This window comes from Echinops telfairi, unplaced genomic scaffold, assembly GCF_000313985.2.
Source record: "Echinops telfairi isolate 266 unplaced genomic scaffold, ASM31398v2 ScPeMD7_3533;HRSCAF=4204_1, whole genome shotgun sequence".
NCBI lineage: Eukaryota > Metazoa > Chordata > Mammalia > Afrosoricida > Tenrecidae > Echinops > Echinops telfairi.
The window spans coordinates 20,943,125-20,959,001 of NW_022107432.1; the positions used below are offsets into that span (position 1 = coordinate 20,943,125).

The window sequence follows — 15,877 nt, forward strand, 5'->3', positions numbered from 1 at the left end:
CAAGGGACGGTGTGTCTCATAATGGGATCAGCCATATGGTCCACTCTGTGCATTGGCTCTTCAGAGCAGGGTATCGTCCTCCAGACCTGGTGGGCCAGGATGTGCTCCACTCTCTCTTCCTCCCTCTTCATTTGCTCCCATTTGCTCTGATCAGACATGCCCCTTTCCCCTAGTTGCAGCTTCAGTGCCGTCCTCTAAAGTAAATTCTTCTTGGGAGAGGGGCTGTTGTCCACGTAGCTGGTACGGGGGATGAGCCCTCAGGCCCCTCCACTGGCTCCCCATTCCTTGCCGGCAAGCTGCATTCATCTGGCACTGGCTTTAAGTCTGGTCCCTCTTTTCCTGTGGAGACACAAACAATACCCTCCCCTTGGGTGGGTCAGTGCCCTTTCCCCCCCACACACACATCTTTTCCCCACCTTTCTTCCCTCCCCCTTTTTTAGTTGGCTACCATATGTACCCCTGGATTTGATGTGGCCCCTGCCATACTACCTGGGCCTCCTTCCTGGTGTGTTTTCCCTGTGCCCCTTTTGCCTTGACTTTTCTGTTCTTTTACATATATATAAACTTACCTCAGTGGACTCATGTTACACTTGTCCTTTTGTGCTTGGCTTACTTCACTTAGCATAGTTTCCTCCAGTTCTTCCCATGCGGTGATATGCTTCCTGAAGATCCTTCCGTGGCAGCTAGTCCAGCCCACTGGTACCCGACAGCTCTCTGGGCATTATGCGAAGGGATTGGTATCAGTTTGATTGCAGGGAATAAACTGGGACAAGTCAGTAAAGGCAGCAGTGAGTGGGATGATAGATAGTTAAGGGGACAAAGGTTCCACCTCATTATCAGTGGCTTAGATCTTTGTCTTTAACTCATTTTAGAATATCACCTGCAATGCAGAGCAAAGGGAAGTGACTTTGGCAAGGTACAGGGATTTTCATTTTCTATTTTGTGAAAACCACCAGCCTAATAGTGAATTTTCTGTTCTGCGGGTGTGCTAGGTCAGGAAGGGTTCGCAGAGCAGTGTGAGAGGGGGAGGGGGGTGGCGCGGGGCGGAGCTGAAGTATCACCAATCCTGAAAATTAAAGTAATGTGGTCATTCGATGACACATACATCTGACTATATGTCTTTATGACTAGAAGACAAGCGACATGTTGATGCTAACGAGGACTAGATTCGTGGGGTAGAACTTGAGAGCGGTAGCTTGCTATCTGTGTGTTTTATTGCTATAAGAAGTATTTCAGAATATTAGGTTACATGTGTGAGTTGGGTATGTAGTGGTACCAATTAGTAAATTAATTAGACCTTTCTTCGAACAGTTAATCTTGACCCAAGGGGGGAAGAAATCTTTGTCTGAGTTCAGTATGGAATTCTTTGAACTGCCTGCACAACGTGTGAACGTAATGTCTAATAATGGACAGGAAGCGTGCTCAGTTGGTTTTTATGCGCCTTGCCCCAGTCACACAGTGTCTATGTATGTGACCCTATGAGTCTTACAGAACAAACCCGTCTGCCTCTTCTAGGACGACCTTGACTTACTATTGGCTCTTGACCCTGTCCTACACATTTTAGAATGCGTTTGTATTTTCAAAAATTGTACTCTTTGGTTCTTTTTCTTTGTTTGTTTGCATATTAATGATAAATAGAAATTCAATAGATTTTAATGAATTGATCTTATAGTTGGAATTTCAAGTAAGTTGTAGATTATTTTAGATTCCGATTATCAATGATTAAAAAAATTATGATTAAGAACATTTTTTTTCTTTTCATAGTTTAAATATCTGTCTTAATTTTCTGGCTATAATTTTTATATCTAAAAGTTGCATCTTTGTATTGATCTGGATTTCAAAGGGAATAAGTGATTCTACGTGTAATACTTCCTTTAGGGTTTTTGGTCAATTCCATTTATGAGATTAAAGAAATTTCCTGTTAGGCTAATTTTGCTAAAAGTTTTTGCCTTGAATACTTGTTGAATTTTGTTGAGCAATCTTTCTGCACCTGTGAAGATGATCACGTATTGTTCTCACTCATATTTTGCAGTAGTTAAATATTTAATAAATTATTAAAAATACAGGCTTTTGTTTTTCTTCAATAAATGTATCTTAGTCGTAAAATATTATCATTTATGTGCTGGAGTGAAAGTTACCTGTGACTTTTCCTTCTTCCTGGTACTTTTCTAAAAAAGTTTTGATACCATGTTCTACAATCTTCAAAATGAAGAGGGAATGTCTTTTTCTATTCTCTGAAAGAGGTGTATAAAGTTAGAATGATTTCTTCTTCGAATACTTTGTTAACATTTCAGATGATTTTTTTTTTTCAGATGATTTTTTTTAACGAATGATTTAATTTTATTATTATAGGAAAATTGAGATTATATGTTCCTTCTTAAGTTAGCTCTGGAAGTTTACATATATATTTTAGGAATGTATTCATTTAATCAGAATAAACTTTGGCAATATATTAATCATACTATTTTCTGACCTATGAGTAGTTTCCTCACATCTGTTGTTCTGAATATTCTCATTTTAGCTTCATTTAATCTTGTCTCAAGTCTATTAAGTTAGAAAATAAATACTATTTTAATTATGTTTTCTTTAGCACCTTTGATAGTATTCTGTTCTTATATATACTTCTTTATTTTTTTGTAATATGAATCACATATATTAAAAATCTGATTTTCCTGGAATGATAGGTTTTGTTAGTCTGATTCTGTAGTTTGTTGGTTCTTCATGAGGAAATCCTTCCTTATGTATGTCGTAAGTTTTTATTTTTAACGTATGGCTCCTGTTTTGTCTTCTAGGGGGATCCTTTCAGGTCTCTCTTTAAAATGTGTTCCTCGTGTGATGATCTGAATTTTTTACAAGGTGACCTGTGGCCACCATCAATATAGAATCCCTTTAAATTAATTTTTTGGAGGGACTATGTGAAGCAAGTAGTCTGGCAGCAGTCGCAGTCATGAGTGTGAATGTACAATTAGAGATCTCAGAAGGACTGGGAGGGTCACTTTTGTGTTCCATTCTTGATAATGTACTTGTGTATAACTAGAAATTATGATATTGACATAAATTTTCTAAGCTTTTATTTTGATTGCATCACACGCTTCTATAACTTTATGATTGCAAGGACGGTATTCTTACACTGGTAGTTGGATTACAGTCGCGTGATTTTTCAGTTGCCAATATTATGGGCTGCTTATTGTTTGGTTTGGTTTTGTTTAAAGCGGTAAATGCCCAATAACAGTTTGAGAAACAGAATAGAAAACACTAGAGGCTTATTTTTTACTGTTAATTAGTCTTTTGTATAGGAGAGGAGAGACTCATTTTCTTTGTTTAAAGTAAAGTATGCATCCATTGTTTTCATTTGGCAGGACAATTTGTATGTTCTCAAGCAGATTCTTTATATTAAGTGTCTTTTTCTTTCTGCCCCCTTAGTTTCACAGCTGTTAATGTTGGCATGTTTACTTTGTGTTTCACAGGTTTTCTTTAGGAGATGCCAGGAGGCCTCTTCATGAAACAGCAGTTTTGGTAGAAGATGTGGTTCACACTCAGCTAATTAATCTGGTAAGAATATAGAGAATCTTATTTGGCATCTGTCAGCTCATTGTTTTCATATGGGGATTTCAACCCAATGATTTTTTTAAAAATATAGAGAGACTATAGTTACACTTTTTTTGGTGCTCTTTATCTAAGTATCATTAACATGTACTAAATTGACCAAGTTTCAGTACACATTTGATGGGTTTTGACAATTCAGCATGGCTGCGTAAGTAACCAGCAGGGCGCACATGAGCCCTGATATAAAAAGATCCTTTCCGTGCTCTGTAACAGAAAGTCACTCATGGGCTTTCTGTCCCTCTAGTGTTCCCAAAACTTTGTCCAACCTTAAATTTTGGAAGTAATTTTTGACTTAGAGAAAAATTGTACAAAGATACTCCTTGCTTTCTGACATGACTGGGTTCCATCGACCAGGTTGTTATATGAAAATTAGCATTCCACCAAAATGAAGGATGACTGCATTATTGCACAACTGCCAAAGCACCTCATTGTAACCATCAGACACTGAGAATCATGGCCCAGCTAAATGGACACATAATCCTATCACAGCCAGCATTTTTCTCTTCTCGGTGAAATGTTGGATAATAAGGTATCTGATAAGTGAGAAATAGGTGAGCTCCCTTTAATGTTAATCTTTTATATAATCATTGTATAAGTGCCAAAACTAGGAAATGAGCACTGGTACTTTACCTTAAGGAAACTATACATCTTACTTGGATTTCAACCGTTTTCCTCTCTGTATACATATATTATACATATATATTATTTATTATGTTATCATATTAGCATGTGATTTATATGTATATTGTGTGTGTGTATACATACGTACTCATATATCATGGCCCTTTTCTGTTCCAGCATTCACTTGAGCATACTACCTTGTAGTTAATTGTACTCTTAGGATAATGTCTTTATGTCTTGGCAGTTCTTCTTTCTTTGATTCTCTTTCATGCTGTTGGTACTTTTCAAAAGGATACTCCTGTATGTGAGTTGTGATGCTTTCTAACTATTAGAAGGAGGTTATGCATCTTGGGCATGTTTCGGAATGGTTCGTTCCCCTCTTCCCCTGTTGTAAGTAGGAGAGAATTTCTCTTGGATATTCACAGTGAGAACAGGGTGGGCTCCTGGAGGTAACACTCACAGAAGTGTCGAAGCCTCCCTAAGATTGAGCTTCCTCTAGAGTTTGCAGCATCCAGGAATTAAACAATGACTGTTTCACGTACTTCTGTCAGTACTGCCTCTAGATGCAGGCCTCCCCTCCCAGTCAGCTGTGGTTCTCTTTATTCACCTGTTTCTCCAGTTTTTAGGGGAATTGTTGTCTTATGTTCTCAATTCTCTGAATAATCGAAGAACAGTTGTTGATTATCTTTATCAATTTGTTCAGCTTTCTTATTGTTGTGAAACCTGGCGGTGCTATTGAGCAAACATTGAACTGCTAATTGTTAAATAAGAGGTTGGCAGTTCAAACCCACCAGCAGCTCTATGGGAGAAGGTGGTTATCTGCTTCCATAAAGATTATTTACAGCCTTGCAAACTCTATATAGGGTCACTAGTCAGAATTGACTTGATAGTAGTGACACACAGAGACATACGCAAGCACAATTGCTGCTATTGAAAGGTTTTCACAAAAAACTTAAGACTCTAACTTCTTCTGAAACATCAAAAGTAGAATGTGTGAATACCTAGGCCTGAATTTTAGCACAGACATCTGAGCTCTGTCATTGATTCTACCTGTACACATGACACATACTGCCCTAGCAACCAGGTAAGCTTCATCTTCCTAATCAAAACACATATTAGTTGGTTTATAAGACAGTAGTAGTTCATTGGTGCAAGTCAACGGTTGATCCACAGTGACTGGAAGAAGAGACGTGAGCTCTGTTCCCTGCAGGTTACAATGTAGGAAACCCTGTGGGGCCACTCTACTCTGCTGGAGAGTCACATGAGAGAAAGTCAGCTCAGTGGCACCCAGCATCTTCAATCTTTTCTCCGTTTTTCAGGATGTTACCTATGAGTTCACTTGAGAGAATTTTGATATTGACGTTGAGTTGAAATCCATACTGAAAGCTGAGATCCTTGATCTTCATCGGCAGGTGTTTCGGGCCCTGCTCCCTTTCCGCAAGCCCACTTGTGCCATCTGCATACTGCAGATTGTTCATGAGCCTTCCTCCGCTCCTGATGCCGCGTTCTTCTCCTCCAGCTTCGCTGGATTTACTCAGCATACAGATTGAATACATCGAGGATGAGGCTACAACCCTGGCACACACCTTTCCTCATTTTAAATCCTGGAGTCTTCTCATGTCTGTACACGTTCCACATGCGGACAATGAAGTGTCCTGGAATTCCCACTCTTTACAAAGTTACCCATCGTTTGAGATCCTCAGGCTGATACATGATATATATCGTCTTGACAACTGTTTGTCGAAAGCATTTCTTCCTCTTTTGAGCCCATCGACAATGAGCATGTTTTCCTTTGCCCCCCAGAATTTGGTTTCCTCCTTTCTCTGATGGTGCTTTCTACAGAGTTTATATTGTACATGTTTGATTCTTTTTTGAAATGTCCTCCACTTCCAATCAGTCAACCCCGACGTTCATTGAGCATCCGCGGTATTCAGCAGTAATGGTGGTGGCATCTGTGTGTGTGTTCTTTTGGCGGCAGTTATGTATTGGTTCCCAGCTGTGTATTGGTCCATGACAACCAGTTCACTTACAGTACGACAGTAAACTAAATTGGGATTTTCCGTCTTCATTCTTTTCTTTCTTCTCCCTTCATTGAAGCTGTTGTTTTATTGGGGATCTTCCACATCTCATCTTACAAGTGCTTCTTACTCAGCACTTTGATCAGGACCACCTTTCCCACCCGACAGCCTCACTTTCTTCCGCTCTGTGTGCTCCTTTGTGAATGGCTTCTTCTCGGGTGGTTGCTTCACAGTGAATGAATGTCTGGCACCCCCGTGTGTGCTGAGCAGAACTACTCCATAGGGGTTTCAAGGCATTGACTTCTCAGAAACACATCTTCCGAGGCTGTCTGGGTAGGTTTGAACCCCCAACTGTTAGGCTCGCAGCTGAGTGATTAGCCTTTTGCACAACGCAGGGCTCCTCCCTTTCTAATCACTTGCCTCCATCACATGGCACCTGTCTCCCTGGCAGAGGCAGCTTGTACAAGGCACTGCTTGGTCCTCAGTACTAGTCTTGAGAGGCTGCCACTGAAGGTACCTTTGTAAATGGCTATAAAGCTCATTGACATCAGTCGATGCCTTCTCATAGTGACCATGTAAAACAGGATAGAATTGCCCCTGAGGGTTTCCACCAACACTATTATAACTCTTAACAGGCGTAGAAAGCCTCATCATTGTCCTGTGGAGCCCTGGTGGTTTTAAACTGCTGACCTGTGGGTAGCAGCCCAACCCTAACACTACTCCACCCTGGCTCCCTAAATGGCTATAGGTGTTTTAAACATTGTCCTATATAAAGCTTCACTGAATAAGGTTATCCAAATGGGCAAGCTAACCAATTTTTGATTGGGTAAAAATTAATGGGAGTGGACTTACCTTAATGACTAATGAACCAGGAAGGAAATGTTTTTCTGGCCAACTAAACATTCAGACTGAGCAAAGTTGCAATGTGTGTATGCAGCTCAGCAAACTGAGCACACACTGTTTACGTGAAGGGGCAAGAGGAGTTCACAGATACCATCTGGGGGGTGTGGTGGTGGGGGAAATCCTGGTTTATCCTGTCTGTTCCTACTGTGGAGTAAATTAAGTAGTACCGCATATTTAGCATAAACAGACTTAAAACACCTGCTGTGTGGTGAAAACACAGACATTCTCACATGTACACATACACACACACACAGTTTCAAGATACACAGCATTTTGTCACTAAAACTGGATCGATTTCCCTCATTTTCTATGAATCTCCATTACTAAGCATTTCTCATTGATTGCTCCTATTGTCCTTAATCTCTTCTACTTATGTTCCTTATGTTCTGTTATTTTTTTCTTCTATATTGCCACCTCATACTTCATGAAATCCTACTGTATCTTAGTTCTCTTTCTAAACAAGAAGTTCATATGAGTCCTGATGATGTTTAAGTTGTGACCGTGAGACACCACCGGGCCTTTTCTAAGGGGAATGTTCATTGAGCTAGATCTCTTCCACCACTTTTCCAAGCTGCTTTCTAAGGAATATGCCAGAAGACCGTGTGGGAAGGAGTTTCTATTTCTTCCCCATTCTTTTTTTTTTAATGTATCAGAAACAGCTTTATATCAAGAAGTCATCGTCCAACAATAGAACTTCCCAGCCCAGTCCAACTCAAGTCCGATACTAGTCCATGAGTCTGCAGATTCACCCAGCCACATGCAATGATGCGGAGTGCGGGGCAATCCCAGGCCGGGGAGAGCAGTTGTGTGGGTCTAATGGCGGTGGCCACATCCAAGGACTCAGGCAGGTCTCCGCGTGGCTCATCCCAAAGGAAGGTGAAGGCAGAGAGAGCTTTCTCCTGCTCTTAACATCTGCTTTTTTTCATGGCACAGTGGATCCCACTGACATTCAACTCACCTGCCTCAATGTGAGAGATGATCCGTGTAAGTGATCTACAGTTTCCCTAAGTTATAAGTAGTATGTAAAATTACTTGGTCTCCTGGGCATTGGAACACAGCTCCCTTCCTCTCTCTCTCTCTCTCTATCTATCTTTTTTCTTTCTGATGATCTTCTAAAGTCCGATCTCTTGAATCATGCTAAGCCCTTACGACTACTTGGATCCCGTGCCATGGTTGGGTTTCTGGTCTGTGGTGAAACTTTCAGTTCAGGCCAGAACTTTTCATAAATGCCTAACCTGTAGATTCCGGGAATTTCAGGTTTAAATTATTATAGTCGCAAACTTTTTCCTAGCATTCCACTTCCCAGGTTCAAGTTGCAGCATGTCATTAAAATTGTCAGAGATCTGTGCCAGCTGGATAGTGTATGATTGGGTGATATTGTGGTGAGTCAGCAGTATGATTTCTGTTGGTTCTTTTCTCTACTCATTCAAAGTTAAATATCAGAAAAATCTCATCTTATGCATAGAGTACAATTATTTAACATTCAGTTGAAAAATCCTATTAGATTTTTACTACATGAATCTACCAGGTATAACTAACTATTGGTGTTCACTCTGTTGTACTGAGGTGACTGACAATGTGTGGCTTGCGTTCTAGCATATCTAATTCATTTATTCTCTTCTTAAACTAGTCAGGTAATGATACCTCCTAGTAAGGCAAGAAGGAAGTTATTTATATTAGTATTAAAGACTGAATGGCTATTTTCCAAAGTAGGGAATGGTAATTAATAAAGTATGTTTTTGTTCTTTTTTAACAGTTGCATCTCAAAACCAATTGTGTCTTTGTTTTAGCAAAGTCTTTGTGCTTGGATAATAAGCCATTCATAACTAAGCTTATGTATGGGGTTCAGAATGAATTTGAAATTAGAATTATTATATTTTATATGTCAGATAAATGGAACAGCTTTTGCATTTTATGTCAATAAATCCAAATTTAGCCATTATTTTAAAGTGAGATCACTCTTAATAAGCCATATGGGTTTCTTAATTGGAATATAAGAAATGTTTCTTTAATATACTTGAGAAAGGGATTAACAAAGTTTGGAATCAGATTTTCAAGGCCATAGAATTTCAAACTATGAATTTTGTATGTAATTGATAGATATTAAGGGTTCAAATGAAAATTGTAGAATGTGGCACAGTCAGGCTTGCATTAGGAACGTGAGTAGAATAACCTATTTTATATTCGTGGCACAAGATGTATGACTACTTCTGGAAAGGTTAGTTGGAAGGAGATTAATTTTAGTATAGGTTACTTAATGCTAGGTCAGACAGCATCTGATTGTTTATCTCTCCATGATCTGTAAGAGTTGTTTTGTTTTAAGGGGAAAGCAGCTGTCCGTTGTTTATTACTTCCCTCTAATAGTGTTGACCACCGTTTGGGTGTCAGTTTGTCGTTGTACTGTGTAGCTTGTATGTTATTATGGTGCCAGAATCGATGTTAAGGGGATTTCAAATACAAGCAGGGTCATGGACTGATTTCAACAGAATGCCCAGACTAAGAAAGGAGGACTTAACAAACTATTGAAGAAGTTGGCTCTTGAAAACCGGATGAATAGTAGTAGCCTCTGCAGAATTGATTTGACCTTAATGATAGAGTAAGTTTTCAGGACTTTCATTTGTTGATTGGGGCAACTTAAAATGAGAAGAGCTGTAACCATTCATTAATAATTGCAAAATGGAATGTACGAGGTTGAATATACGAAATTTGGAAGTCATCAAAAATAAAAGGTTATCGATGTCATTGGTTCTCTGTCTGAAGGACCCTCTTTAATATAGCTTGCAAGGTTGGCCTTTTTTTCACTGTTCTTTTAATTCCTATTTATTTTGGAATATCTTTATATTTAAAGACGATTTGCTGCATATGTGATTCTTGGTTGGCAAATATTTGCTTTCAGGGATTTATGTATGTCATCCCACTGCTTTCTTGGCTGCATAGTTTCCACCAAGAAATTAACAGCCTTATGGAGGTGATTAACAGCCTCTGGAGGTGAATTTTGGCTTTTAGGAGCTAATCTCAGAATATATTCCTTTATTTTGGTAAAGTATGAATGTGATATGTCTTTGTGACTTACTTTTGAGGTCTATCCTGTATGAGATTTTTTTGAGTTTCTTGGATAGAAACCTCATATATTTCTAGATATTAGGAAACCTTTCTATCGGTAAATCATCAAAGACCTATTCTGTGCTGTTTATTCTCTCCTCTTTTCTAGAATCCCAAGTGCATGTACATTTTTTCCTGTAGGTAGTGTCCCACATAACTCTTGGATTTCTTCATCTTTATTTATGCTTTTATCTCATTGTCCTCAAACTGATGAGTATTAAGGGATGTCTTCTACTTCACTTGTTCTTTCTTCTATTGATACTGTTGTACTTCTGTGTGTTTCTATTGAGCTACATATTTCTAGCATTTTATTATTAATCTTCTGGATTCCTGGTTGTTGTTTTGTATGGTTCTTAATAGTTTTGTCATTTTGTTCGTGTACTGTTTCCCTGAATTCTTCTAGCATTTTATCTGTGTTTTCCTTGATCTCTTTGAGGATCCTATATATATCTTTGGAATTCCTTATTGGAGAAGTCTTGTAGCATGTCATCTTTACATAGATTTTTTTGTCCTTTAATTTTGTTAGCTTCCTAGAGCAATCTCATCTTGTTTCTTCATATGATTGGTTATTGTCTATTGTCTCCTAAGCATTAAGGTTATTGGAGATGTGAGAATGGATTCCCTTACTAACATTAGGTGTTAACTATTGGGTGTTCAGGGTCCTTCCACACTCTGTGTAGGACCATGAAGTCCGTCTGGATTTGTTGCTAGCAGCTTGTGCATCCTTTGGAGTTCAGGGCAGGATGTCTTTGTAGAAGTTGTGAGTATTTGAGTCACACGTTGCTGTCTATTTCTGGGGCCACTTCTCTGCTTTTAGAATGCCATATCTATGCATTCTATATGCAGCTCTCTTTTCTTGTACTTCTGTTTCTCTTACATCTCTCTACTCTGTGTTCCCAGTATTCTAATATATCTTTAAATTCTTAGATATAAATTTAGATCAGTGTTACCCAAAGTAATGATGCCACCTCATGGGAAGGAAGGATGCTGAAATGATTCAGTGAAGTCTTCAAAGTCAGACCTGTACTTTATCCTGGCTGATGAGTTATAGTAAAATGTTTAGCTGTCAAGGGGCATTGAGGAACTTTTTTAATGAAAAGGGGTGGTGGTTGGCCAAATGATTTTTGGGAACCTATAGTGTAGATGTTTCCCTACGTGTGAACTTCCCCCATTTTGTTTTGTTTTTCCATGTCTGATCTTCTCGGACTTTATGTCCCTAAGAAGAAACCAGCAGACACAGAGGCTCCTCATTCATCAACACACTGGATATGTGTGTACCTGGAACTGGGTGTTGTCCAAGTTGCCTTTGTTACTTCACTGCATTTCTAGGATTTGGAAAACTTATTCCCTAGAAGAAGAAAAATAAATGGAATACCTAGTCATTTTTAACCTTAATTGAAATGGAACTTAACAAATGTGAAATAAGAGTTGATTAAAAGGCATTTTTTTCCTCTTCATTGAATGTTCGCCCAAATGGTATTGTGGGGATCCCAGTGTTTTGAATTTTAGTGTTAAATACTATGTTTATCTTTGTTCCTTTCCCAAAGGCAAAAGGCTTTCAGAATGTGTGTGAAGAACTTTCTGAATTTGCTATTGTAAAACGCAATAAGAGATTCAATAAGGAGATGGTGATGTGAAATTTGAAAGGGATGGAATAGAGAAATGGATTGATAGATGAGAGAGATAAAAGAAGAAAAATGAACATTGACTTATTAAAATAACTGTCTCTCACAATTGGTAGATTTAAATGAGTCATTTACTGTTTGTCTTCGCTATCGGGTGCTGCTAACAAAAATATCACAGTGGATTGTTTTAACAAACAGAAAATCATTTTCTCACAGTTTCATAGGTAGAAGTCGGAATTAAGGATGCTGGCTTGAGGGAAAGGCTTTCTCTTTCTGTCACCTCTGGAAGAAAGTCTCTGTCTCTTTACAGCTTCTGGTCCTGGGTGATCTTCATGTACCTTGGCCTATCTTTTCTCTCTTCTCTGTTTTTCTTGTTTATTTAACCTCTTTTATATCTCAAAAGTAATTTGAGATATAAAAATTGACTCAAAAGTCAATTTTGAGTAAATTGATTCAAAATACTCCCTATACTAACCCTATCCCACTAACACATCAACAAAACCATTTCCAAATGGGATTATAGCCATAGGCGTAAAGGTTAGGATTTATAACACATTTTTTTCCTTGGTGTTAGTGTTGTGGGTGGTGGTGGTGGTGATGGGGGCTGGAGTCAAAATTCAAGCCCTAACAATATGAAAGTTTTCTGACAATATGAGGTATTCTTTTTATGTTCGATTTATCATTTTACTACTACGAATTACTCTCTTTTTAAAGTCTAGGTTCTAAAAATCTTTTCCGTGAAAAATCCATAGAGAAGATTTGGTATCTGAATGATTTGTAATGCCAACAGAGGATGTTTTACATATTAGTATTTGGATCTTAGAAATCATCTCTGGGGACTAGAGTTTGGTGAGAGTCATCATCCTACCCAAATGGCCGCTTTTCTTCCTTTGCTGAAATTGATGAGTAAGCTTGATGACGTTGACTCTTCTGAAATGTTTGTGGGAGATTCCTTGTGGGGAAACAAACTCAGTGTCCTATTAGCCATTAGCATTGTTATTTTGGAAAATAAATCGACTAGCTGATATCGTGCAGTATAACACTTCTATACTTATGACCACCGCAAAAGACCATTCTACAACGTAGGTTTGGGTTTTTTTAAAATCCTATTTTCATTTCTCACACTGACACCTAGTGTTCACTCTTCCTGATGTCTTAAATACTGAATTCTAGTCATTAATAACTTTGGAAATAGATTTATATAAGACACTTCTTTTTAGTAGTGCGCCCATTCACAAACGAATTAGTAGTTTCAACAATCGTAATGCATGATTTTCTACATATTTGACATTGTTATGAGTCAGTTGCCTGGGCTGTTTTGAATATTGTAGAACTTTAAAAAAGCAGAGAGTTTTTGAGGTGGAAGGGGGCAGTTTGAGTTTTTAGAACTAAGTTCTTTTAACAGCTCCGTGCTTGCTCAAGTACATTTTTGGCTTTTAAGTCAGGAGGACAAGTGAAGGACGTGATTGATGTGACAGAGTGGTGTGAGGAACTCAGGCCTGTGAACCAACGATTTGATCGACTAGGGATGAAGCAAGTTTAGTTATTTCTAATTTTGGAAATGGAAGACCTTGTGATATTGTAGTTACACTTTTCTCAGACTATGCTTTCTACTCTCATAAACAGTGACCGTCTCGGAAACCCATGGTGGGTGGTCGCTAATAGTCAGCAACGGCTTGATGGCAGTGAGCTTGGTTTTTGAAGTCCTAAGGATGACTTTATTGTTCAAAATTTTATACTAATAATGTTTAAAAATCAGAATAATATCAGAGTACCTGTAATCAGTGACATGTAATCATAACGTACAGAAAATGTATTGTACATTAGCAATTATTGTAGCAGAAATACAGCGGGTCATACACATCAGAAAATGTGTTCAGTTCATTTTGGGGGGCAATGAGATTATTAGTTAGATTTAAAATTCATTAGTTCGAACAATTATATTTCTAGCGTTTTAAAAACTCTCATTTTTAATTGCTGCCAACATCACAATGTTAGAATATACAGATCCATCTCCCAAGGGAGGATATTATTTTTTACACTTAAACATAAAGCATTAAATATAAGACACAATACTAATTGAAATAGTTTGTTTTTAATAGTAGTTATGATGTCTTTGATTAAACGCAGATCATAAATATTGTTTTATAATTCACACGATGCCTTTGTTTCAGCTCCATATTTAGGGGTTGGTCTATCTGGATTTAATTTTAGTATATGGTGTGAGGTAAGAGTATATCGCTTCATTCTTTTGAAAGCAGATATATTCATTTGCCCTCTTAAAAGTTTTGGAAGTGACTCTTCCTTTCCCATTGAATGTATTGATACACTTGTTAAAAATCAGTGGACCATAGATGTGTGAATTTATTTCTGGACTCTTCCATTGATCTTTCTATATGTTTACCTTTTAGCCAGTATCACATTGTTTTGATTGTTACACATTTTGTCATAAGTTTTGAGTTCTCTTACGTAGTTCTTTTCAACATTGTTTTAATTATTAATGGCTCCTTGAAACTCCATATGCATTTGATTATCAGCTTTTTCATTTCTACAAAATAAGCCATTGGAATGGTGGTAGGAATTGCACATGTAGGTTACTTTGGGTAGTAATGCCATCTTAGCAGTACTTCGTTTTCTATCCCAATATAGATAGTTTCCCATTTGTTTAGAACCCCTTTCATTGGCACTGTCCTATAAATTTTAAGTATAAATAAGTCTGCCTTTCTTTGCTAAACTAGTCCTAAGGATTTTATTCCTTTTGGTGCAATTGTAAATGCAACTGTTTTCTTTATTTTCGTTTTTGATGAGAAATCATTCCTGCTCCTACAACAACAACATCTTTTTTTTTTAATCATTCAGAATGATCATAGTCATAAGGATTTTGTGGATCTTTTTTATCAAGTTGAGGAACTTCCCTACTATTCTTGGTTTACTGAGATTTTTAAAATCATGAACGGGTATTGGATTTTGTTATGGTCTTTTTCTGCCTCTATTAATTTAGCCTGTTGATGTGTTAGATTACATTGGTTTATTTTCAACTGTTGAATCAGCCTTACATATCTGGACTACACCCCACTCGGTGATAGAGGATAATCCTTTTTATACATTACCCATTTAACTGAAGTTTGTTTAATTTCTGCATCTGCATTTATGAATGTTACTAGTTTGTGGCTTTTCCTTTCTTATAATATATCTTTGCTATTTTATTATGTTTTTATGTATTAAGGTAATTCTGGCCTCTGTTTACATTTTCTAGAACAAAGTATTTGATATGTTTTCTCTAGTATCTGATAGAATCAGCGTGAGCTAGGCTGTTTTTCTACAAAATAATTAAGCTGTTATCTGAGTTCATAAGTTTGACATTCTCAAAACAAAACAAAATCAGATTTTAAGTAATTTATTTGCTCAACTGTATTAAGGTCTTCTGAATGTCTTATATGTTATGTTGGATGATAAGGATTCAATGATATCTAAAACCATATGGGGGATTCAGGTTTTATAGGAGAATCCAATTTCTATTAGAATTTATACAGTGTTAGAAAATTAGTTAAGCTCTAAAAATGGGCCTTCTACTTAGTTAATCATCACATTAGAATATATATATTTTGAAAAAGTATTCTCTCTCAAACTTTTTCAGGGTTTCATTTAAAAAGAAAATGTGATAGCAACAGCAGTGGCAAAATAAATTATTTTGTTTCATTTACTTTTACTGAATAAGGCCCTATATAGCATCTTGTATATGGATTTTGTTTAAGAAATTTTTTTAACTTAAGAAAGATTCAAGGACATGTGACTGAAGTTTCCTTGCCTGACATAATTATATGATAGAGATGTGAACATTTTAAGAATCTAAGAGTGAAGAAGAATCGATACCTTTGAATTATGGTGCTGGTGAAGAATATTATTAGTACTGTGAATTGCAAAAAGAACAAACCAACTGTCTTGGAAGAAGTACAGCCAGAACGCTCCCAATGTGAGGATGGATGGTGACACTTTGTCTCA

General features: G+C 37.5%; 1 protein-coding gene across 8 annotated transcripts in view; it reads left to right on the plus strand.

The window, feature by feature from the left end:
• Nucleotides 1-15,877, plus strand: part of SUPT3H (SPT3 homolog, SAGA and STAGA complex component) — a 442,749-nt gene that overhangs the window by 197,754 nt on the left and 229,118 nt on the right. For all 8 annotated transcript variants that reach the window (XM_013006777.2, XM_045294851.1, XM_045294852.1 and 5 more), the window contains exon 2: nt 3,468-3,552. In XM_013006777.2, coding sequence (XP_012862231.2) covers nt 3,468-3,552 — 85 coding nt within the window. The remainder of the gene's footprint in view (nt 1-3,467; nt 3,553-15,877) is intronic.